The 23,446-nt window shown below is 46.6% G+C and overlaps 1 protein-coding gene across 1 annotated transcript in view; it reads right to left on the bottom strand.

Moving 5' to 3' along the window:
* VOPP1 (VOPP1 WW domain binding protein) overlaps window positions 1-1,727 on the bottom strand; it is a 65,049-nt gene extending 63,322 nt beyond the window's left edge. The window contains exon 1 of the mRNA XM_051610632.1: window positions 1,550-1,727. Within this exon, the coding sequence (XP_051466592.1) occupies window positions 1,550-1,600 (51 nt within the window). The 5' untranslated portion in view covers window positions 1,601-1,727. The remainder of the gene's footprint in view (window positions 1-1,549) is intronic.
* Window positions 1,728-23,446: the final 21,719 nt, after the last annotated feature.

The following is a 23,446-nucleotide window of genomic DNA, read 5'->3' as shown; positions in this document are numbered from 1 at the left end:
GCAAAGCCTTTCCCATTCTCAGATGAGCAAATTCCCCCTGGGAAATGCCAGTACCATTTAATTTAATCGACATTTTGCCACTCGTGCTTTCTGAAGAGCTTCTGCAGAGCCAAGGAGCAATCCCGGGCCACGCTCGGAGCCAGGTGTACAGACAGGGTAACCAGCCGCGGCCCAATTAACTTGACAAGAGGTACATTTATTTACATTAGACGGGGATTTTGATCCGAGTGCTGTACTGGGATGATGCTGGATGACACCGTGGGCAACATACCAGAAATCGTTCATCTAAGTAGGTGGCATGAATACATAGTACACATAATTTTCATGAATTATACCCATGACCGGAAAAAAAATAATGACACAGCTAGCACTCCGGGTTTGGTGACAAGTTGGGTCGGTTGGGGTTTGTTTTTTTTAAATTCTTAATCCATTTTCTGCCTAAACTGCTCCACGGCAGAGTCCAGGCAGCTCTCCAGCCCTCCCACACCTTCACCTAGCCTGCCTCTGGGCTTCACCAACGCCAAGCCAGACGGAGGAGAAGCCCCGGGGCGCTTCCCAAGCCCCCCGGGGACGCTGCCACCGCCGGTGTCCCGCCGGTGACCGGAGCGCTCCGGCCACCCCGCCACGCCCGGGAGGGGCACACGGCAGCGCGCCCGCCCCGCCCCGCCCCGGGGGCTGCCGCTGCCCCCCGACCCGAGGCTGCACCAGGGACCAAGGAAACATCTACGGGTCTGCCTGATGGAAAAAATAAAATAAAATACCAGCTGGTTTCCCCAAGCCCCGTGACATAACTGCGCGGCACAAATCCTCCCTCTGATTAACGTCAGCTGCTAATTTTTATATATATATATATATTTAACGATTAAGGCTGCGCTACCCAGGCTTTCCCAGAAGTTTAACCGCGCTGCTCCGCGCCGCGCCGGCTCCTGCTGGGCTGCTGTCGCTGCACCTCTGCCCCGCAGCGCCCGTTCGGCCCCCGAAAGGACCCGCCGAGCCCTCCACAGGGCACGCCGGTCCCAGCGCCCCCTTCCCGAGAGCCGCACGCCCCGTGCCCCGCGGGGAGTCAGTGCCCACGGCAGAGGCAGCGCCCAGCGGCTTTGGCCCCTGCCGGCACGTCCCGCCCTGCCCAGCTCCCCCGCACCCCAGACCCTCTCGTTCTGCTCCCGCAACGAAGATCCAGACCGAAGCGAGGCGGCAGGCTGCGAGCAGCCGCACCTCCCGCAGCCGGCAGCGCAGCCCAGCCCAGCCCAGCCCCGCGCCGCCGCCGCTCCCCGGGACGCCTGACCCCGCGCACTGCCCGGCATCTCGCGGAGCCCAACCCGCGCCGGCACAGAGGCTAAAACTCCAGAACACACACCGCAACACCACCTCGCACCGCCCAGCTCGCTGGGCACGGGCTGCCAGCTTCCCCCCCGCCCCCGCCTCGGGGGCCGGCGCAGCTCCAGGTGCCGATCGCCGGCCGATCCCGCCGCCGCCGCCGCCCCGGGGCTGTCGGCAGCGCGGCGGGCAGGCAGAGCCGCCTTCCCCCACCCCCCCGGGCCCACCTCACCTCCCACAGCAGCGACAGCAGCAGCGCGACCCCGGGCTGGAAGCGGCTCATCTCTCCTCCTCCTCCTCCCGCCGAGGCGGGGGGCTCGCCCCGGGCGGCTCAGGCGCGCACGGGCGCAGCCGGCGGCGCCATCCCCGGCGGCGGGGGAGCTCCGTGGGCGGCGGGGGGGGGACAGGGACGCGGGCACGGAGGGACAGACACCCCGGGGGAAGGGGCGGTGAGCAGCCCGCGCCGGCGGCGGAGGGGCGGGGCGGGGGCGGGCTGACCCACCGATCCCCTCAGCGGCGGCGGCGGGAGCCGGGCGGGCAGCGCCGCGGCGAGGCGAGGCGAGGCGGGGCGGCAAGAGGCGGGGGGCAGCGCGGGGCTCGGGCGGCACAAAGAGGCCGAGGGCGGGGTGAGGGGTGGGCCCGCCCCGCGCCGGGAGCCGCCCCCTGCCCTGCCCTGCCCTGCCCCGGGGGGCCGGTAACGGGCGCTGCCCCGCGGGGCTGGCGCGGGAGGCTGCGCCGCATCCCCGCGGCGAGGGGAGCGGCCCCCGGCGTGGCTCGGGTGCCCCCGAGTCACAGGATCCGAGGGGGATTGGAAGGGGCTTCGAAAGATCACCCAGCCCAACCCCCCTGCCAGAGCAGGGTCACCCAGAGCACATCACACGGGGCTGCGTCCACGCGGATCTTGAATGTCTCCAGCCAAGGAGGCTCCACAGCCTCTCTGGGCAGCCCTGTCCCAGTGCCGGCTCCGAATCACAGAATTACCTTGGTGGGAAAGGAGCAGGGAGCAGGAGCAGGCCGGTGCGAGCCTTGTGGAGTTCAGCAAGGCCAAGGGCAGGTGGCGGGAGGTGATCCTCCTCTTCTTCTCCGCTCGTGGGGTCCCACCTGAGCGCCACACCCAGCTCCGTGGTCTGCAGCACACGTGGACCTGTTGGAGAGGTCCAGAGGAGGGCCAGGAAACCGTGGGAGGACCGACTGGAACACCTCTGCCATGAAGAAAGGCTGAGAGAGCTGGGGAGGCTCATAAGAAACATGAAGAGAGACGTTTTACCTGTAGTGACAGGACACGGGGCAACACTGTTAAACGGAAGGAGGATCGATTCAGACTGGACATAAGGAAGAATTTGTTTACAGTGAGGGTGATGAGAAACTGCAACAGGTTGCCCAGAGAAGCTGTGGATCCTCCTTCCCTGGTTGTGTTCAAGGGCCAAGTTGTGGGGGCCTTTGAGCAACCTGATCTAGTGAAGGATGTGCCTGCCCGTGGCAGGGGTGTTGGAACTGAGCGATCTTTGAAGGTCCCTTCCAACCCAACCCATTCTGTGAGTCTGTGATTCTATGATGGTCAGCCTCACTGGTATCCACAAGAGCTGCCCTTACCTATAGGGTAATTTTGGGCACTTCAGAGGAGAGGCTGTGCTCCTACCCTGGTCCTTCATTTCCTCAGTGTGCTTAGTAACAGCCCTGGGTTATCTTCTTATAAAGGTCTCAGGACTAGTCCTAGACCAGAGTGGATGTGTGTGCCAAGACCAGCAGTGAGCCCCAGGACAGCTGGCTAACGTAGTTATACCCTAGGTGTTTCCTTCACTGCCACCCTGTCCTGGCGCTTTTTTTTTTTCAGTGGGAGAGATGCACAGCTGTTAAGTTCAGGAGGGACCAGAGTTTACCCAGGTCTCTTGCCCTTGCTTTATAGGAGAGCTAGCTACTTAGGAGAGTCATCAAAACCGATAAAGAAGGGAACTCTTTACTTCTGTTTCCTTCTAAATGACAGACCTTTCCCAGCAGCGTTTTTGAAAGAGTTAATGCCCTCTGACCATCTTTTTGTGGGATGCCTATTTTAAAATGATCCGCCTGTCCTTTGCAACACTCACATTCTTTGTTCAGCACTTCCTTGTTGTCACAGTCTTCAAGGAAGAAACTTGTCCTCTCCGGATGCCAAGTTGCCCAGTGAAATGTCATCAGGTGGTCATTATTTCCATACAGTGAACTTTGGGAGAGGTTAGGAGTGGCTGCCAGCTGGCACTGTTAATCCTACCTCTTCTCAGGCCCAGGTCATACACTGTATGTAAGAAGTGACTGTAAACTTGAGCAAACTCCCACGCACTGTGTACTCAGAGGCAACCTGTGCAAGTTCTTCCTGAGTGACTGCTGAGTCTGGTAACTTTGTATGTTTGATGCCAGAGAATCTGAAGCTGTGAGGTGCCTTTTTCAGATGGAAACTCACATCTCTTAACTGAACTTGCTAGAAGTTGATCAAGGAGATATCACAGCCATCACTTTGTCCAGCAGTGAAGACTGAATGAGGCACCTAGACATACAAGTCCCTCTCAAACACAAGTTTGAGTGGAAAATGAACCCTTTCTTACATCTGGGGTATAGCGAAAGACACATGATACACTGGGTATCATACAAGATAGATTAGCTCATGTTGTCTCAGTATACCAAGTCAAGAATCCCTTCAAAAAGGCTTAAATTCACACAAGTTTGAAAAAGGCAGTTTTCAGAGCCTGACGCATGGCTTTAACACTAAACTCCCCATCCCTAATTTCTACATGGCATGACCTAGGAGACAGCTTTTTGAAGACACGCTGAGATGCGATGACTCCTCATGAGGAAGCCAAACAGCCTGACTCATTTAGGGATGCCAAATGAAGCACGTGCTTCTCAGTGCGTGGTTCATTGTCCAGCCTAGATAAGGCTATGGACATCCTATGCTATAAAATTCTTTCCAGGCCAAAAGATAAGCTGAAAAAGAAAAACCAGCACCTGACCCAGGAATAGTTTCGGATTTCATTTTGGTTATATCTCTGCTCCCTTATGTGTTGTCTTCTTTCATTTCTGCCTAGCTTCAAGGCACCATCTTCATCCCTGGGGAAAGCCCATTAGCTTTAATGGAGTTAGAGCACAAATGAACTTAGCCCAGCATGTGGCATTTTCTCAGCAAAAGTGCAAGTTGCAGCAAAGCCCCTTAGAGCTTGTCTAGGCGATAAATGAACACTTCCTATCCACTGTGCTGCAGCTGGTTGGTCTGTGAGGCGGGCAGGGCACACACACACCGTGCTGATTCGACCCAGCAGTGAAATGAGATAAGGCTTTTGTTGGAGTGAAGGTCCCTAAGTAAAAAAAACAAAAAACAAAACAGCCCCTTCCCTCACAACCTGGTTCCAGTCATTCTTCAGAAACGGGGTTCAAAGAGCTTAATAGTTCAGAGCATCCAGAATCTGTGCATAGAAAAAGATACATATACTTAAAAAATCACAATAGTTCCAGGAGCAGTAGCATTAATGAAGCTTTATTTTATCTGAGGGTAACACTGCAGCTGGAATATTTACAATGTCCCTCTCCTCTGTGGATTCTTACGTGTTCCTTAATAATATTGCCATCATTCTCTCAGTGGAGGTGCTAATATTAACATATTTATTTTACTCAGCCACCTGTATTTCCTGAAACATAACACATACTATTTCTGAGATTGCCACTCTACCCATTTTTTTTTTCCAAACTGAGTGACAGGTACAATTCCTAGGATGGACTCGTAGTACACATATAGGAGTGTAGCTTGTAGGCCATGTCTTTTTAACTCAGACTGGTGAATATTTTTAAAGAATATAGCACTTATAGATGTCTTTTTATTGAACAGTTCCTTGTTTATGTTGAAACAATTGTGTTTAATACCATTGGGAAATACTTGATTCCACAAGAGCTGTGTGTGGAGCAGGTAACAATTTTATTATCAACAAATACAGTATTATCATCTGCTTCTCTGCATGAACTGTAAATAATTATTTACATTCGCTGATTTCTGTGTATTTAAGTATGCCCCTACCTGCTTCACATTTGCTATTAAAAACTAGTCAGCTTCTTGTTTGTTTACCAAACTCTGTATTTTAAATGTAGGATCACCTCAAATACATTTTGATATTTTTAATTTATTTTTTTTTACATTATGTAAAAGGTAATAGCCTTTGTCAGAAAGTAAAAGAAAGCCCTTTAAAATTACATAAAATATTCAGTAAATGCCTTGGCCTTCCAAAATCATCTGTTGAGAAACTACATTAGCATTATCCATTTAAAAACAGGTAGAAAAAATACTCTATTAATGAACACAGCAACATCCAGCCAAGACAAACATAATGTCATATTTCTACAACTTCAATATCTTGTACAAAGCATTTTGTTTATCAATGTTATGTTTTTTAAAAGATCCTATGCCTCTTTTCAGACACGTGGGACATCTTCTGAAAAACCATGCCCAATTTTTCTGTCTAGCAGTTTACACAAAGGTGTAGTCTCTTGGCAGAATAATAGTTAAATTATAATACAGATGCCCAGAATAACGACTACTTTTTTTAACCACTTGCAATAATAACTGTTCATACTGACTGACTTTAAATGCAACTTCAAAGGAAATCTGACTCTGGACTTGCTTAATTTTAACAGCCTAGTCCAAATTCAGCAGCGTGTTACCCCCTTCCCAGTGTCTCCATCTTAAATAATTATATCTTTGGTAGGAGTCTGTGGAGCTTTAGAGAGATACTCCAGGCATAGTAGACCTCCTTCAAATGGTAATGTAAATATTTATACCTCATACAACTTAATTTTTTGTGGGAGGATATTATTGAGCTGAGTGACACCAGTCAAAAAAAATATACCTGATTTGTGTTTTAGTATTCCAATACATCCAGATATATTTTTTTTTTCATCTTCATTAATGTATGCAAGCAAATGAAAAGGTCAGTTTTCCATAAGTACTGGCATTAAATAAATTCACTGAACTGAAACAGAATGACTGCTTACTGAATTGTACTCAGGAGACCTCCAAAGAGGAGTGACTGCAACTCCATTACTAGTAGTTGTAGTCACTATATACTACCACCCTGGAAGTCTGTGGCCACTTCAGACATCATTGCCAAGAAAACACAACATATTTAACAGATATACTAAGAAATGAAGGGTGGAGTGATTATTTATAAGCTCTGCCTGGGCTCCCAAAGAACAGCCATGCTGCTTACACTCTATGATTTGCAGGCTTTCTTGGTGGAGTCAGGTATTTGTCCATCATATTAAACAAATAATTCTATAACAAACAGTATCTTGAGAAGCAGCAAGTACAAGATAAGCATTAATACTCTGAAGGACAAAGCTTATTGATTAAATGTACTACCCAATGCAACCAGAATAGCCGTGTCAATCAGATCAAATGGTTTTTTGTTCAGTTTTCTCAATCAAGAATTAAGTTTTATCCTCTCAGCAAAGATACTAATGCTTTGTGTGAAAAAAAGCAGGAGCTCAGAGGGATTATTTTTTCCTGCAAGATGGATCATTTGTAAATGCAAAGTCTTTGTTTGCAGTCCATGTTGAAACGTCAAACGTTAGCTTGGCGGAAGGATTAAGGAACGTTAAGTTCACTCAGGGTATTGTTATAGGACCAAAGCTCAGCACCAACAAAACATTTAGGCTCTGAATTCCTATTTGGGCACCTATTATTGATTTCAGTGGATATTTAGAAGTCTAAACACATGCTGTTGGAGCTAGACATAGTCTGCGGTGCCTCTGACCTGAGCACGGTAAGTATGGAATGCTGTTAAATTAGAGCTGTAACTTTCTATGCCACCTTTGAATGTTTTCTAAGGAGGCAAAAGGAACAGGTCTACTGGGCAGAAGATCACATCTGCCAGGGGAGGAAAACAAGGCTGTACTGCATCTATGGGAGGTAGGGAGATCAGATGAAACAGTCTAACTTTGGACAGATGGAACCAGGGTCGGAAAATGAGTTAAGATTTTGTCAGAAGGGCCTGGAAGTCACAAGAAGGCGAAGAGACCAAGTGGGGTGGGACTCTGAAGACAAAAGGCACAGCACAACAGAGCACAGTGAACATAAGCAGTATGGTGCACAAAGGTGGAAATGATCTGAAACAGAGATTTCCAGTGCTGAAATGTGTACCACTGATAGCTTGCCAGCCTTGGAGTGCTGATGGCATGAGGCAGATAAATGCAGTTTGTGTCCTCCTTTGGTAAAGAGAGCCTGTGGTAGGGAGGCAGGGCAAGGGAAGAAAAGGTGGTAGTGCCTCTCCCCTTATGTCTGAGCACAGAACCAACAGCTGCTGCCTGCTATCTCTGAGGCTGAGCAACCCAGCTGTAATTTATATATAAATATGTAATGTACCAAACCACTTTATTTTTTTCAAGAGTCTTTATTAGGCAGTACAGTAAACTGTAAATGGAAAAAAAATAAGATGCTCTGACTGAATGCCTATGCATCCCTGTCAGCACTTGCTTGCTCTCTGCTTTGCTCACCACTGATTTCTTCTACAGAGCAGCCACTTGATTTAAAAACATGGTTATTCTCCCTAAGTGTTAAAAGAAGAGGGATGAGGAGAGGAAAGGGATGTTGACATAGACTAAGAATTAGAACTGATCGTTGTCAGGAGTATGTCATGTATCTGGGCACTGTCAGTGAGGCCTCTTAGCACTCTGGGGAAAATGCCTGGGAAATGAAATTCCAAGCACATGGTGGCATAATGGAAATGCAAAACCATCACCTGTGGTCTGCAAGAATGAGCCCCCTGGAATGAAATAGTCTAAAGCACTTTATTTTTCCTTTGTCTTATTTCATCTTCCTATCTGTGCCATAAGCAGTCCCTGAACCCTTACACCATCTTCCTAGTCCAGAGAATAAGAAGCTCTACCAGGTCATTGGTTACAGCCTGGAATAATGAGACCTCAGTGGTCCAATTCTTCTCATACCAATGTAAATTAGGATTGATTTCACTGAGGTCAATGGGAAAAATATAAATCCTGTGCAAGTGGAGAATCAGGCTTTAGATTTCAGCTTGAAGTCAAACAAAAAGATGAAGTAAGCTGCCTAATAGGGGTTTTCCTTCTTCATTTAAAGTAGTAACCATTTCTTGTTGTTTTTTCTCCTCCAGTGTGAATTTCTCTATAGTACACTGAGAATTTCTCCACTGCTATAGCCTGGATATTTCAATGTGAGAAATAACATCCCATTAAATAAAGATGGAAAAAATGCATCTATTGTCTGAGAACTACAGGCAATGTGCTTATTAACTAATGTCCCCTCAGCAATCTCTATTTTCTCATACTGTAATGAGATGGAAAGAGGATTAAACTGTTGCTGAACTGGAAAAAAAAATCAACACTAGACATGTACTCTAGAAATCACAAGGGATAAACTGCAACTGATGGCGGAATGACTAGAAATCATAACAATGCTAATGGACCATCTGATCTGTAAACCAAACTATTTTCAATTATGGAAACTATGTAGGGCTGTTAAAAGAACTGTGCAATGATGCTGTTCGTTCAGTCTGTTGTAGCAACCTTGGAGAGCCTCCTGGGGTCTATTATGAAAAGGAAGATTATTTAACCTTTAATCAACCTTCTTTGAGATGTGTGTCTGCATCTACATTCACACAGAAGCAAGACTGTTAGGGAATATATACCTACCTTAATGGTACCCTCAGTGACATCTTAATCCACTTATCATCCCATGTTTCACTACTGCTACCACTACCACCACCACTACCAGGGTTGCATGCAAAACCAAAAGAGGGGATTAAGAGTATTTCCTGGCTTCCTGAAAATGCAACAGGGACTAAAGAGAGAACAGAAGGTCAGTGGTGATCAATGAGTGATGAGTGAGTGACCTTGCTTTCTCCCTTGAGTGAAGGTCCGCAAGTGTGCTCAGTAGCTGACCCCTAAGCCCGTCAACAATACCAGCCAAGGTTGTGAAGCAGCCTTGATGGCATCTGTACACAGCTTAGATAAAAATACAAGGCACCCAGCTCTGCAAAGCTGCCTGGCATAAATAGCATAAGGTAAAGCAAAGTCATGACTCATGTTGTTTAAATTCTGGAGAGGATTGTCCACCACATGCTCCTATGAAGTAATGAAGAGTCAGGCAAAGAAATTTTCAAGAGGTATAATGAGTCAAGGAAAGTGAATGGGCAATACAGGAAGTCAGATGTAGATTTTGTCCCTTGGGCAGGGCTTCCAAACACTTGTCTCAGAGTTAAGTTTCATAGAGCTAAACCACTCAAGTACAAAATGCAGCTCTGATATGAGTGCTGACATATGGATAGCTTTTGTGCTCTAAATGGATCTTGAGAGGCTGTGGACAAGAAAGCATTAGATTTGCTGGAATATGAACAGTGAGGTGATTTCTGAAGAAAGAAGCCCAGTGTACTGTAGATCCTGTAGATGTAGAAGATTTCTTTAGTGAAAGTGGATGTTTTCACCCTTTAAAGGAATATCTCCAACCATCTGTTTCATCTCCAACTATCTTCTTGAGGAAACCTGAGGACCAGAGCCAAGAATTTCTCCCTGGCAGTAGTGCAAAGGGGAGTGTGCAGGCAGGCACTGAGGCATGTAAGGCCCTGCATGAGGAAAGTACCTTGATTTTTTTAAGTGTGCATACAGCTTATCACATAAATCAAGCTAGCTTCTTCAGCTAAGGAGTATCAGTTCACTAATTCAAGAGGCGTTCTGATAGTCCAGTTCATTGGGTAAATCTAGATGTAAGGACTTAGGAAACAGTAAAGTCTGTTGAAGTCAGTGATTTATTATTTGCTTGGCCCTAACAAAACATCTCACACGCACACATATATTATCTGAGATGCTCCTTCCAAGCTGTTCTGAACCACTTCAGTGTGCTGTGCATTGTTAAGTAACTTTCAAGCAGCTCTATTTTAAGCTATACTAGATTTTTACCAGCACAACTTGCCTTATGTTAGCACATATTTGCCTGGCCCTCAGTCAATTTCAGGTCCACTCGTTCAAATTTGTATTTGTGCTCCCATAACCATTCCTTGTAATGCTTCTTCTTCCAGCTAGCCCAGCCTTGAGAAACCACATTATGAACATGCTCCAGGGTGTCCTGATGTTTTAGTAAAGAAGTCTTGGACTTTCTAGGCTTGCTGATATTGAAGAACAGGCAAAGTGTGCCCAACTGTAGAAATAAAGCTGTTTCTTGAGCACGGAGGAGAGGATGCAGCCAGGGTAAGTAACATTGCTGGAGTACGGGGATGGAAACAAAACAGTCCTACCAAAAGCCAAGTGTTGCCGTTTTGGCGTCCAGCCCCGTGGCCACTCACTCATCTCCCCCCACACACACACACTGTGGGATGAGGACAAAGACCAACTAGAAGCTCCTGAGTCGAGACAAAGGACAAGGAGGGTTCTTCACCGATTAAGGTCCCGGACAAAACAGACTCAAAATAATTCACACTAATCACACACACGCAGGACACAGACAACACACAGAGCAGGGCTTGCATATGTTACCCCACCCCTCCCTTCTTCCCGGGCCCAAATCCCTTTGTTCCCAGTTTCTCTCCCTCCTTCCCCCCAGCGGCACAGGGGGACAGGGGATGGGGTTTAGAGTCACTTCACAGGCTGGTGGTTCCTGCTGCTCCTTCCTCCTCAGGAAGAAGGATTCCTTACAGTCCTGCCCTGCTTCCCCACGGGGTCCCTCCCATGGCAGAGAGTCCTCCACCAGCCTCTCCTTCATGAGTCCTTCCCATGAGGTCTGGAGCTGCTCCAGCCTGGGCTTCCCACAGAGTCACGGCTGCTTCAGGAACAGCCACCTCCCCTGACACAGGGTCCTCCATGGCTGCAGATCCAAGTCCATGGGCTGCAAGTCCACATTCGCCCTTCCTGGGGCCTTCAGGGAATGTTCCACCACGTTCCTCCATGAGTGCAGGGGGACAGCTGTCATCTCCCCATGGGCTGCAGGGAAACTTCTACTCGGGCACCTTCTTCCCCTTCTTCCTCACCACCCTCGGGATCTGCACCCCAGCCCTGCTATCACCTCTCCAGCACAGCTCTCTCTCCCCTTCTTGCCCTCTCCTCAGGTCTTATATCAGTTCTTTTACATGTTATTCGCAGAGGCGGATCCATTGTCTTCCTAATGACCCAGCCTTGGCTACCTGAGCTGGGGGAGGAGCTTTTAGTAGCTTCTTACGGGAGCCACTCTTGGAGCCTGTCTCCTGATACCAAAACCAGGCAGGAACCAAACCGAGAGAAGCTGATAATCTTAGATGGCATTCTGTAGCAACCACTGCTACACAAGGCTGGATGCTGTGAGGGGCAAGTATCTCATTAGTGCTTGATAGCAAAGGCTACATCGCATTCAGATAGAGGTTTCCCAGGAATATAAACTGGTGACACATTTGAAGTACATGATGCAGACCTCATGGGGAAGCAGAAGCTTTCTGCTGCAGCCACTTGGAAGTGGTACAAACACAAGAAAAACTGAGGAAAAAAAAGAGTTTCCCTGTTCATTGCCACAAATCTTTCTACCCTCAGTCATCCCATTCCTTCCTGCTTCGTCTCTTCAAAATAGCAACTGACTCTGCACAAGGAAAGAAAAAAGCTGCAGGTTTGAAGTGTCCCAGTGCCTTCAAGATGACAGCCATAGCTGAAAAAGTAACAAAACTATTCTACAGTCAATTCAAAAGCCATCCCCAGGTGCGTTTTTTGACAGAGAGATTGAATTTTTAATAACAAACAGCTAAGCACACAAAAGAGCAGAAAACAGGTTTAAAACTATAACAGTTTCCACTTTGAAAATTGATCCAAAAGAGAGTCTCTTTGGGCTGCAAGTGTGTTAAAATTGGCTTGAGAAGAAAGAGTTACAATCTGGTACAGTGTTGTGGGGATCTGCTCCCACATCCAGAAGAAGTGTTTGTATCCTACAGCTCAGGGTCACAATCTTTACACACCCATGCATTATATAGCAGGGTGACAAACAGCTAGGTATCAACAAGCCAAAAAGCAATAAAGCTTTTGCTAGTGGAGTCAACCCTTCAGCTTACCATGCATGCAGCAGAGCTATCCCACAGCAGCAAATGGCAATGTAAACATAAATTATTCAACAATTATTATTGATGTATTATTTTTAATAGACCTTGCTTTGATGCTTGCAGGGATTCTGTCAGCAAAGAGTGATGCAGCTCCCAAAGTGAAGTGCTTCTGGACTCAGGATGCTTCCGGATATTCACGATGAATATCCATTATCCTCTTGTCCTTTTTTAGTGGTGACAAGTGGTATTTACAGGAACAATAGGGCTGACAGGAGAAAATATCCTTCTTAAGCAGACATTAGTCTGCTTTTCACTGTACAAAAACCAACAGGCTTAAGTGCAAGAAGATTGAGCCAGCTGTTACCAGCAGTAACTCAGCCTCGAAGTATTTACACTGTGCCTAGAAAGAGTCAAGATGTTTGTAGATGAGACTGGTAACATGCATCATCCGTCTTACATCTGCTGTATTCATATCTCATGAACAAGAGACCTCAGGCATGTGGTAAGATATAGGAGAGCAAGATATCCATTTCTTCCAATCTCCAAATCTTGGAATAAGATACTGTTTTTATTTCAGGCTTGATTGTCTTAAGAAGGTAGAAATATCATCACTGTCAGTAAATGGTATTACTTTATTACTGACTAGATTGATATGCATTTCAAATGGAATGTGAAATCTCAGCTAAAAATAAAACAGTAGAATTATGACATTTCTGGTTGAAGTAGCTGATCACTTGGTCTTGTTGCATCCTAAAAGGATACATTCAGACCCGTAATTATAACAGTTTAAACCGAGTAGCATGAATAGCTGTCTTTTCACCCAGCCATTCTTGCTGATGGAAATAAAGACAAACACGTTACAGCACTTACTCAGATCCCTAGACCAACCTCATCTAATATTTAATTTTAACTAGGTCAATTCACTCTGTGAAACCACAGCGAAAACTATCCTGACAATACAAAATTAAAAAGTATTGGGAACAATACTGGACTGAAATTGCATGTAGGAGAGCAGCAGCGTACGAATGAAGGCAGCCACACCGGAAAATATTGTGCAAAGCTGCCACAGGAAAAGAAACTCACTTTAGAAAAAAAATAATCATTTACTTGCATTGGGTGAGATCCAGCAGGCTATTGAAGCCAGCGGGGGATCTTTGTCTTGGTTTCACCAGGCTTTGGCTCACAGCCTTGTTTCTCGCAGTTCAGAGAATCAACCTGGTTCTTCAACTCTCAAGACTGAATTGAACAAGTGATACTTATTTTGATAATGCGGAAACCCTACTTGAATAATTCAAGGCTGTTTTAATGACTGCTTGCAGGCCAGCTTTATTGCTGGAGTCACTGAGCTTTACGGAGTTGGGACCCCAAGAACTCATGCCTGTCTGCTGCTCCCTTTGAGGTACTGGGTGGTGCAGCTTTCAGAGAACTTCCAGAGCTAAAACATGTTTTAATATTCCTAACTTACAAATTTTAATTAAATCAAATGTCAGTGGAATCATATTATTTTCTGCTGGTTAGATTTTAATGAAGTTTTAAACTGATTCTTCACTTTAATGAAATAATTATATAATGCAGGGACGTGTGCTACGATTCATCTGAATTAATAACACGATCGCTTTGTGTGCTGTCATTTTCTGCCGAGGAGGAAGAATATCAAGCAGCTTTGTCAGTCTGCAGATAAATGAAGCAGAATTCTCCCTGTTTGTGTTTACTGACACAAGATAGATATGCTCTCCCCGATAGACCATGTCTTAATCACAGTGACTATTCTCCTTCACCCGCTCTAACTCTCAAAACTCACGGAGGCTATTTTGTTTCTGGCTGAAGAAGCCACGTTAGCATTGTCAGAGCAGATGACCACTGCCTGGCTAGATGAAGCAATGCAAGCAGTCCAGAAAGCTTACTTGGTGACAAGGAATGAAGCATTAAAGCCTTCTGTTGCAGACAGTCAACGAAAATAAACAAGTTCAAGCAGCTTTGTGAATTAGGAGAGTTGGTTAGGATAAAAAGCTATTTAAAGAAGATGAAAGGACAGGTCAGTAGTAAAGGAGGAGGAGATGGCAGCAGTGTTTGACCTGGTGGCATTCTTAAAAGGCCCCTGTACTTCATTTGGGCTTTCATCCTTCTTTTTCTATAATCATTCAGTATGTGGTGAAGTAATTAGAAAGATATTCTGTGCTCTGGTGAGCCTTCATAAGCTGTTCATTTCCTGCAATAGTACTGGCTTTGCAAGGCATACAGACTCTTCAGAGAAATGGTGTAGAAGCCCCATGAGCACACCCCAGGGAAAATTCCTCCCTGTCCTGGCAGCCACCCACAGTATGCACTGCACTTTTAAAATTTTCATCTCTAACAAGGAAACAAAGTCATCAAAAAAGAGACAGTCTAGGTAGACATGGAAAACACTGTTCCCTCATTCCACCTGAATGCTGTTAGCCACTCAGTATGGAGGGTCTACAGGGATACTCCTGAAGGACAAGATTTCTACATGACACCAAGGGGATGACTTCTCAGTGTAGTCTTGTCTTATTACAATGCTGCAGGCAAAGATGGCTTTCCTGAGCAAAGCAGACAAAATTGCCTCCTGTAGTGTGCTCAGAATCACAACTGATTATCACTCCAGCAACGCCAAGTCCAATAAACTCTCTGCTCTCTCTTCAGGTCCTGCCTTCCTCATGCTTCATGCTCTAACACACTCACCTGTAGCCAGTCATCCTGAGCTTCGAGCAGCTTTTGTTTAGTCTGCCTTTAGCCTAATGCCCACATTCCCCCAACCTCTGCTTTTTTTACTGCATAAAGGAGCTTTTCTGGCCTGAAAAAGTTTGGCCTCTGATCTAAGGTCTCCCATTGCCACCTCGCCATGCAACACTCCACATTAGCCACAAGGGAGGCTAATGAAGCTGCAGCTCTAACGCTATAAACATCAGCAGACAAACTGGCAGCCCTCAGAGGTTTTCACGGAGTGTCATCCACCCAAAGGAAGGTGCTTTCAACACAACTCACTGTCAGGTTCCATGTGGTTTCATACATCAGCCAGAGATCATCTATCTATTTATATGCCATGGCTTATCAATATGTATGGGCTACATCCATTAACCTAAAAGGGATCTCCCGAGTCATCAAGTCTAGTTTCTCGCTGTCTTAAGAACTTCAGCTGTAAATTTACCAAAAGACATCTTTCACTAATCAAATTCTGTTGAAAACCAAAGGAAAATTAGCAATTTAAAAACCCTGTACAAACTCATTACTTGATGTTTGCCTGCTAGGAAAGTCACCTCAAATCAAAATTAGCTTCCAAATCAAATATCCTGCAACTTTTTTGCCATTTTGTCAGCCTGCCTTTCAGCCAAGGTGAGGCCTAATGGGACATAGTGCACAGTCCAACATGTACCTGCATTAGCACTACCCAGTATGCTACAGGAATACAGCAGTTGCACGTAAACTTGCTCAGATAGCTGGGAGGAGATGCCTTTCTAGGGTTACTTATACACATCTGTTATTGTAACGGGTTCTTTTGGCGTTCAGTGAAAAAATTCATCACTATCATGACTCCTTTCAACCTGGGCTGCCATCACTGCATGATCAGATTTCAGTTGCAGAAGGCTGAAATGTTTTGCCATTCCAGTCAGAATTTGTGCTCTTGCATCGAGACTTCCCATAGTCTGTTAAGTACTTTTTTTCCCCCTAAAATCTTCCCCTAGAGGTTGTAAATGTGGGTAAGCTAAAATAGAAACCGTCTCAATAGCTTTTTCTAAACTCTGGTAAATTCCGGCTTCCCCTTTTTTGTACATAGTCACAACGGCCATGCAGTTTTGGTAAAGCTTCTGTGGTAAGACCTGTGTATATCTGCTGCGAGTATCTGTGGAGCTAGCCCAGTTTGGGCAGTTTTGCATTTCTTTCTGATGGTGGAAATTCCCTCTTTACTGTGTGCAATAGGTGACTTTTACCATCACAACTCTCACATCTCTGATTTGATTTTCAGAAGAACACCTTTACTTTCTTTCACAGTTTGTAAATATATCTATTGCTACTCCTAGCTGTGGTATGAGCAAGGATAGGTAGAAAGAAAGATTTTTGGTTCTGCTGTGGAGCTGTTTGCAATGCCCCCTTAAGGACCATTCTTGCTTTTTAGAAGCCACTTTCAAGTGTTGAGCTTGGATCTTAGAGAGAGAACCAAAAGCTTCTGAGTGCTGGAAGGAAGAAGAGACCCATGTATAATGCAAAAGCATGGGTAAATCAGAAGATGGCAGAGAAAAGCAGAGACACTTGCAGAAGTTTCCTTAGAGAATGGAGAGAGGTGGATGACCAATCAAGGAGGAGACAGCCATGTTCCAGAAAGCCAAGAGCAGCCCTTGTAAGTGCACTTTGAATGTGCATATTATACCATCCCAGATGCATATAACCATCAGACCATTGTAGGAGAGAATAATAAGTGCCAAGAACTCTTATTGCTTTATTTCCACTTCTTATTTGACAATCATTTACTGTCTGCTTCTCAGTTGTCAGGCATTTATCTTGTCTCCCACATTTGTCCAGCAATGCTGTGAAAGAAAATGCAGAACTAGCCACGGGCATTTTTAAACCTGACTTTTTCAATCATTTTTATTTGGCTAACTAACAAGAAATAGGCATATGCATGCAACACCATCTGGTAAGAATCTGAAACTGAACTGCATGACACCTGGGTGGAAAGTGTGGAGGCACTACTTTGCAGTTACATACATTTAAAGAAGTACTAACATCAGTCAAAGAAGTCTCTAAAATGAGATCCCATTCTTTCTCATTCAGTTCCTGATGACCATACATGATGAGTAGCTACACAGGTCATCCAGACATCTGTCTGCCACACTCCTGACTGAGCAGCAGTTTTCTTGGTTCAGCAAGTTTGTGCTCTCAGCTTTAGGGAGGGGAGAAAGACAAAAGAGAAAGAACTTCAAGGGTTCAGCAAGTCTAGAGTTCTAGATATTGACTGTAATGGTATTTGCTTGTATGTTCTGTGTTTGGGGCACATAAAAAGAGCTATTGAGGCCATTTCTGAACAGTTTTTTGGGTCACAGCTCTGCATATTTCTGTTGATGCTGTAGTGACAGAGCTGGTATGACACATTTCCATCCTTAACTGCAGCATTATGAAATTTCATTCACTTCAATTTGTGTTCTGGAGGAAACCTAAAACTGCCTCTTGATGGAGGCTTTCCCTTTTCTAAAGGCTGCAGTATTTTACTTCCTCCTAGTGCCCTACATCTGGTTGTGTGAAGAGAGGAGTTAGTTATGTGAAAAACTAGATGTCATTTCCTATGTGGCGTGAAAAATATTGGCTTGAAAGTGCCAGAGGGCTCAACCCCTGCATGATTAGGGTTTTTTTTGAGTCACACCACAAGTTAGTCCTTAAGAAGTTAATGTCATTGTCCATCATCCCTGGGTGATAGTCCATAGCTGAGTAGGATAGGGAAGAAAGGAAGACGGAGGGTCATCTATCCACATAGAAATAATTTCTTAACTTTCTTAAGCACTTGTGTTTCAATTCATTGCAAATTTCTACTGTAATTCATCTGCAACACCTCCAAGACGTTCTTGTCTCCTGTTGTTGTTGGAGCAGATGATTAATGAACCTCTGCTTGTTATGTAAAAGTGGATAAGGCATTTGTTTCCGGATTTGCATGAGGAGGAAGGCAGCTATTGCAACTTGCTACTAACTGTGTAGTACTCGAGCATGTTTCTATCTCATACATTTTTCACTTTTAATGAAGTTCAGATCAACTGTTTGTCTATCAAATGCTCTTGCTCACTTGACACAGGTCTACAGTTCCAGTGCAATTTCCTCCTTTTTAGGCAGATGCAAAATCTCCAGTCACTTTTTTCCCCTTGCAGATGAATAGGCAGTTCATTTCTAGGTCCCTTGGTCACATTAATCTATGTATAGAAGAGCCCCAGACTCCTGCACATTTCACAGTTTCAAAGGGTAGCCAGGTTGCTATCAAGTTTGTTAGCTGCCTCAGCTTAAGCAAAACTCTGCTTTCTCCCTCTCCGTCCCATTTTCCACGTTATTTGAAGGACTTTTCCTTAAGTGCTTTTGATGTGTATCCCAGGATTATTTTATATTTCAAAACAATCCTCCTGACTGTGACTAATTTTGTCACAGCAGTATTATTTACCGGAATTGCTTCTCTGTTTTTTCTCACTGCCAGCTTCCTGGTTTAAGCCAAGTTTAACACTTCTTTCCAATCGCTTCAAGTGCCATGAAACCGATGATAATTCCTCTTTCCCACCCAGCTTGGCACAGTCCCACGCTTACAGCACTGACTGCAGCAGGGTCTCATACTCCCTGCCTTTACCAGAGTTTCCTCTTCTCTTGCCAGTGCAAGAACTGTGATGAATATCACAGGCTCCTAAAGCCAGATGTGTCAAGACTCCCACGCTGAGCCCCACAGCCTGCCTCCAGCTATGTTTGCCTTTTTAAACTACACGGCAATCCCTCTGTCACTCCCTGGTCCAGTACACCAAGGATGAGGCTGGCCTGATCCTGACCCACACACCCCAGCACAGAGGAGAGCTGGCCATGTCACATTGCAACACATAATGCTATAGTCACAAACACCCAAACGGGTCCCATCAGAGGATCATCTCCGCATCTGACTCTCTGTTACCATGTGCTTGGCACTGCTGGGCACAAACGCTGCTGCTCAGTCAAGCCTGGCAAGAAACACCCCTTGGAGCTGATCTGGTTCCTCTCAGGAAACAAGATGCTGCTGATGCTCAAATCCAGCTGAGCATTATTAATTGGTCTAATACGAGATACTCTCTGTAGCCATTATATATGGATCCATGAAGAGTGCAGGGCTGCTCGCATCCTGTTGCTCTGGGTGGGTCACTTCTCTCTCTTCTAGCAGTAAACCAAGGCTACTCAGCATTGCCAGGATGTAGCCAATCTACCCTGCCTTTGGTGCTCAGCCTGAATAGATGCAAATAAGCAAACATTTTCAAAGAACGAAAAGGAAGTGGCTTTGATTTTCTAATCAAGCATCGATTGCCTGATGTCATTAACATTGAACATAAGGGTGTTTTTTCAACCTTAAAGTGTGCTTTCTTTTTCAAGCAGGCAGTTCTAGTCAATAGATGAACAAATGAGAAATGACAAGTTTATATCAGAAACAATATAAAAGACCAGATCATGAGTAGTCTGCCAAAACCTTTTTTTTTCCCCCTGTAAATGGGAATTCTACTTGAAGAAGGACTTCAGATTTAGTGTCTGTATGAATTAAAATTTCTTACCCACAGAGCCCTTTCCACACAGGGTTAAATAACCAATAACATAATTTGTCTTTTCTTTGATCAAAGTTTAATCAAACAGTAACCATGGAGATGTGAAGATGTAAAGGCAGAAAAATCAAACACCATGCATAATACCTCTTAATAGAGGTTCAGCGACCATAAAAATAGCCTGTCACTGTTTCTTGGTTCCTTGATCCAAACAGATGAAAACACAAGGATTTATCTGCATTGCTAATGTCACAAGATTGCAACTAGAAGAATAACCTGGGCACGTGATGCTCTATAGAAGCAATTATTTTTTACTAATTGCTGTTTTCCTAGAGGAGGGAAAGGTTCCTTCCCATTTTCCATTTCATGCCCCAAGTCTGTCAAAAACGAAGAAAATCCTGTATTAAGGACAAGAGGTTTGAGTTACACTGAGGGCCAAACCTTGCAGTCTTTCTTCAAAGGAAAACATCTCCTTGCTGCTTTAGGCGTCGAGACTAGTAAGCTGACCCTGCTATCACCACACAAACACACATCCAGAAATCTGCAAGCTGAAAACAGAACCACAGACTCAGCAAACAAACAGCACGTAATTATTTGCTCAATTACTCTCGGAGCACAACATCCCGTTACGCTGCCAGGGGAAGGGCAGCACTCAGTTAAGAATTGCATTTATTATATCTATTTTTTCCATAGGTTTTATAATATTGCCAAATCTTGGCAGATCACCATGGGGACAGCAAATACCAGTTCAAAGTATTTAAAAAAAAAAAGTGAAATTTTAGCATGGAAAAATAATTTGTATTCCCTAGGTAACACCTAAAAAACCCCCACCCAACCAACCATCAAACCACAGTGGTTTGGAAATTTTCCAAAACCACTCAATCTAAGCTGGGTATCTGGTGTGGAAAATTCCAGTACAAATGGTTAAGAATTGTTAGAAGCAATTGAAAACAGATTTTCCCAAAGGAAAGTGTTGGGCAACCTTACTGATAGGCAGTGCAACAAGATCTGCATGAAAAAAATAATGAAGAAAGGATACTAAGTAAATAACACTTTCATTTACATTGGTCCTATCTCCTGCCGGGATCATGATCCGTAACTGCTTAATGCCACTCAAGTAATAAATCAGAATTGGTGGCTTTCTCTTGGAGTAGGCTGTGATGTTTTGTTGTCCCCACTGATGCAGGCCACCGCCTCCTACTTCACTCTCCTCCACCACAGCAGAGGGTAGACTAAACATGCCACTGTGTAGCTCAGTCTCATTAGCAGCCGTAGCCTGACAGCAATTTAGACCCTTGCTTTTTGAGGCTGGGGAGGCGGGGGGGGGAGAGGTAACACAGTCAGGCAATTTAGTCTAATTGCATGAGGTGTGTGGCCAAGCTGTGCCCTGCTGCCCTGGCTCTCCTCTCCCCCTGCTCCCACCCTGTGCAGAAAGGGGCCGCTGCTCTGTGAAGATCTGACATGCATCACCCTCAGCCAGCTCTCTGCCTTTTATTCTGCTATTTATTAACTGATGCCCGCAGATATTTCCAATGTACTCTGGCCTCATTACGAGAAGGCAGGCTCACAGTTCAGTAATCTCCCAAGATAAAAGAAACCAAAGAAAGGAGAGGAGAAAGTAATTTCTGTACTTCAGGCACTGTGCCGAGGCTGCAGAGGCATAGGCTCGTTTCCCAGCTATCACAAAAGGTGTCCGTGGGTAGGAGGATGGCACCCTGCCTCACTGCATGCCTCGGTGGCAGCACACTTGTTTTCTTGCTTCCCTTCAGAGCTGGGCACTGCCCCTTAGTTGTGCTTGACCACCACACTGCTACAAAGGGACGGATTTAAGCACGTTAACTGTGACACCAACAGTTATAAAGAGGTGGGATTATTATGGTGTCACGAGCTGAGGCCGACACAGAGGCCAGAGGCTGTCAGGATGCTTCCGTGACTTCCCCCCCAAAATTGGAGGGGTTTGTGAAGGAGCCCGAGGGTCACCTGTGGTGCTGCCTCTCCCGGAGGAGCGGCCGCTGCGGGGCCGTGTTTTGGGGCGGAGGTTGGGATGCTGCCCTCACACATTGCTGCTGAGGACAGTGTTTAGTTAGCGAATTAACCGGTTCACTGAGGGTCAACACAAACCGAGGGATCAGGTTTAGGGAAAATGTACAAACGGCAAACGGCGACCAGGGATCTATCAGGGAAGTCCTGTGCCTTTTAGGGAGGTCAGGCAAAAAGTGCCGTGGCCTTAAGATGTCCTCTCCGAGAGAGGGCTGTGGGCCAAAGGAGAGGGAGAGAGAAGGGAGGGAGCCCCACGACAGTCCCCCTGAAGAGGTCGCGCTGTGTGTGCAAGGGCAGGTTGTGCGGAGCTGTTCCTCCCGCGGCCCGGCGGCTGCTTCCCCAGCAGCAGCGATGGCTCCTCTCCTGGGCTGGAGCCACGGCGGGTGCCCAGGCCCTGGCTGTGGGGGGCAGCGGCAGGGGTTTGGTTTCCCCGGCAGCAACACGGGGTGGGGGGAGGTTCTGGCCCCAGTGGCTGCGGGAAGGCCCCGGTGCTCCAGGAGCCAGGATCCCGGCAGGCAGGGCCAGCATCCCGCACACTCACCTCACGGCTCAGGCTGGATCCCCGGGCAGGCAGGTCAGCAGGCAGGTCAACAGGCAGGTGAGCAGGCAGGGCAGCAGGCAGGGCAGCAGGCAGGCAGGTCAGCAGGCAGGGCAGCAGGCAGGTCAGCAGGCAGGCAGGTCAGCAGGCAGGGCAGCAGGCAGGGCAGCAGGCAGGTGAGCAGGCAGGTCAACAGGCAGAGCAGCAGGCAGGTGAGCAGGCAGGTGAGCAGGCAGGTCAACAGGCAGGTGAGCAGGCAGGGCAGCAGGCAGGTCAACAGGCAGGTGAGCAGGCAGGCAGGGCAGCAGGCAGGTCAGCAGGCAGGTCAGCAGGCAGGCAGGGCAGCAGGCAGGGCAGCAGGCAGGTCAGCAGGCAGGCAGAGCAGCAGGCAGGCAGCAGGCAGGCAGCAGGCAGGGCAGCAGGCAGGCAGGGCAGCAGGCAGAGCCCCGCACCAGGCTCCACAGCAGGGCAGGCCCGGCGAGCAGCAGGGACGTGTCCCATGCAGGAAAGTCCAAGCAGGCCCCTCACCTGCCGAACCTGTCGCCTTTATGCCCCAGTGACCCCCATCCAGTCAGTGTCACCGCCACAATGCAGGCACAGGCTGGTGTCCAGAGCCCGCTGGCATCCCTGAGCCCTGGGGCAGTAACTAGCAGGGGCAGTGCATCACTTGTTGCCCATCCTTCCTGCCTTGTACCACACCTGTTGTTTTGCTTTTGTTTGTCCTTGAGCAGCAGCCCTGGTTTTGGTCCCTTCGCTGGGAATCATCAGCAGAAGGCCTTGGCTGGGAAGAAGAAGAGCTGTTTCCCACATCTGGACATAAAAGCCAGGGTTTTACTTCTGCCTTTGTTTTCTTTCTCTTGCCCACCCCAGAAGCCTGGAGCCCAGGCTCTGCTGGGCAGCTGGCCAGAGGGTCGGAGCACAGAAGACCAGAAGTGACCATTGTCCTCTCCTTCTGTACTGGCCTCCTACACTGTGCTCATGGGCAGGGCTTTCTCCACATAGCTTCTAAGCAAAGCTCTTAATTTCTCTAAGAGCTAAACCACAATCTTAGCAGGGTGAGAGGGAAGAAATATTTTCTACTTTTCCCAACCTGACTCTTAAAGCGTAAAAAAATAGAAGTAGGGATACTCTTCCTTGAAAAGCAGAAACAGTTAACCTTCCTCTTTGCAAATCCAAAACAGTGACTTGTACAAATAAAAACCCCAGAGCAGGGTGAGCCCTGCCATGATTCCAGAAGCTGAGCTCACAGCAGAGGC

The sequence above is a fragment of the Apus apus genome, chromosome 2, assembly GCF_020740795.1.
Source record: "Apus apus isolate bApuApu2 chromosome 2, bApuApu2.pri.cur, whole genome shotgun sequence".
NCBI classification, from domain to species: Eukaryota; Metazoa; Chordata; class Aves; order Apodiformes; family Apodidae; genus Apus; species Apus apus.
Note: the sequence above shows the minus strand (reverse complement) of the source record. Positions and strands in the feature narration are given on the sequence as shown.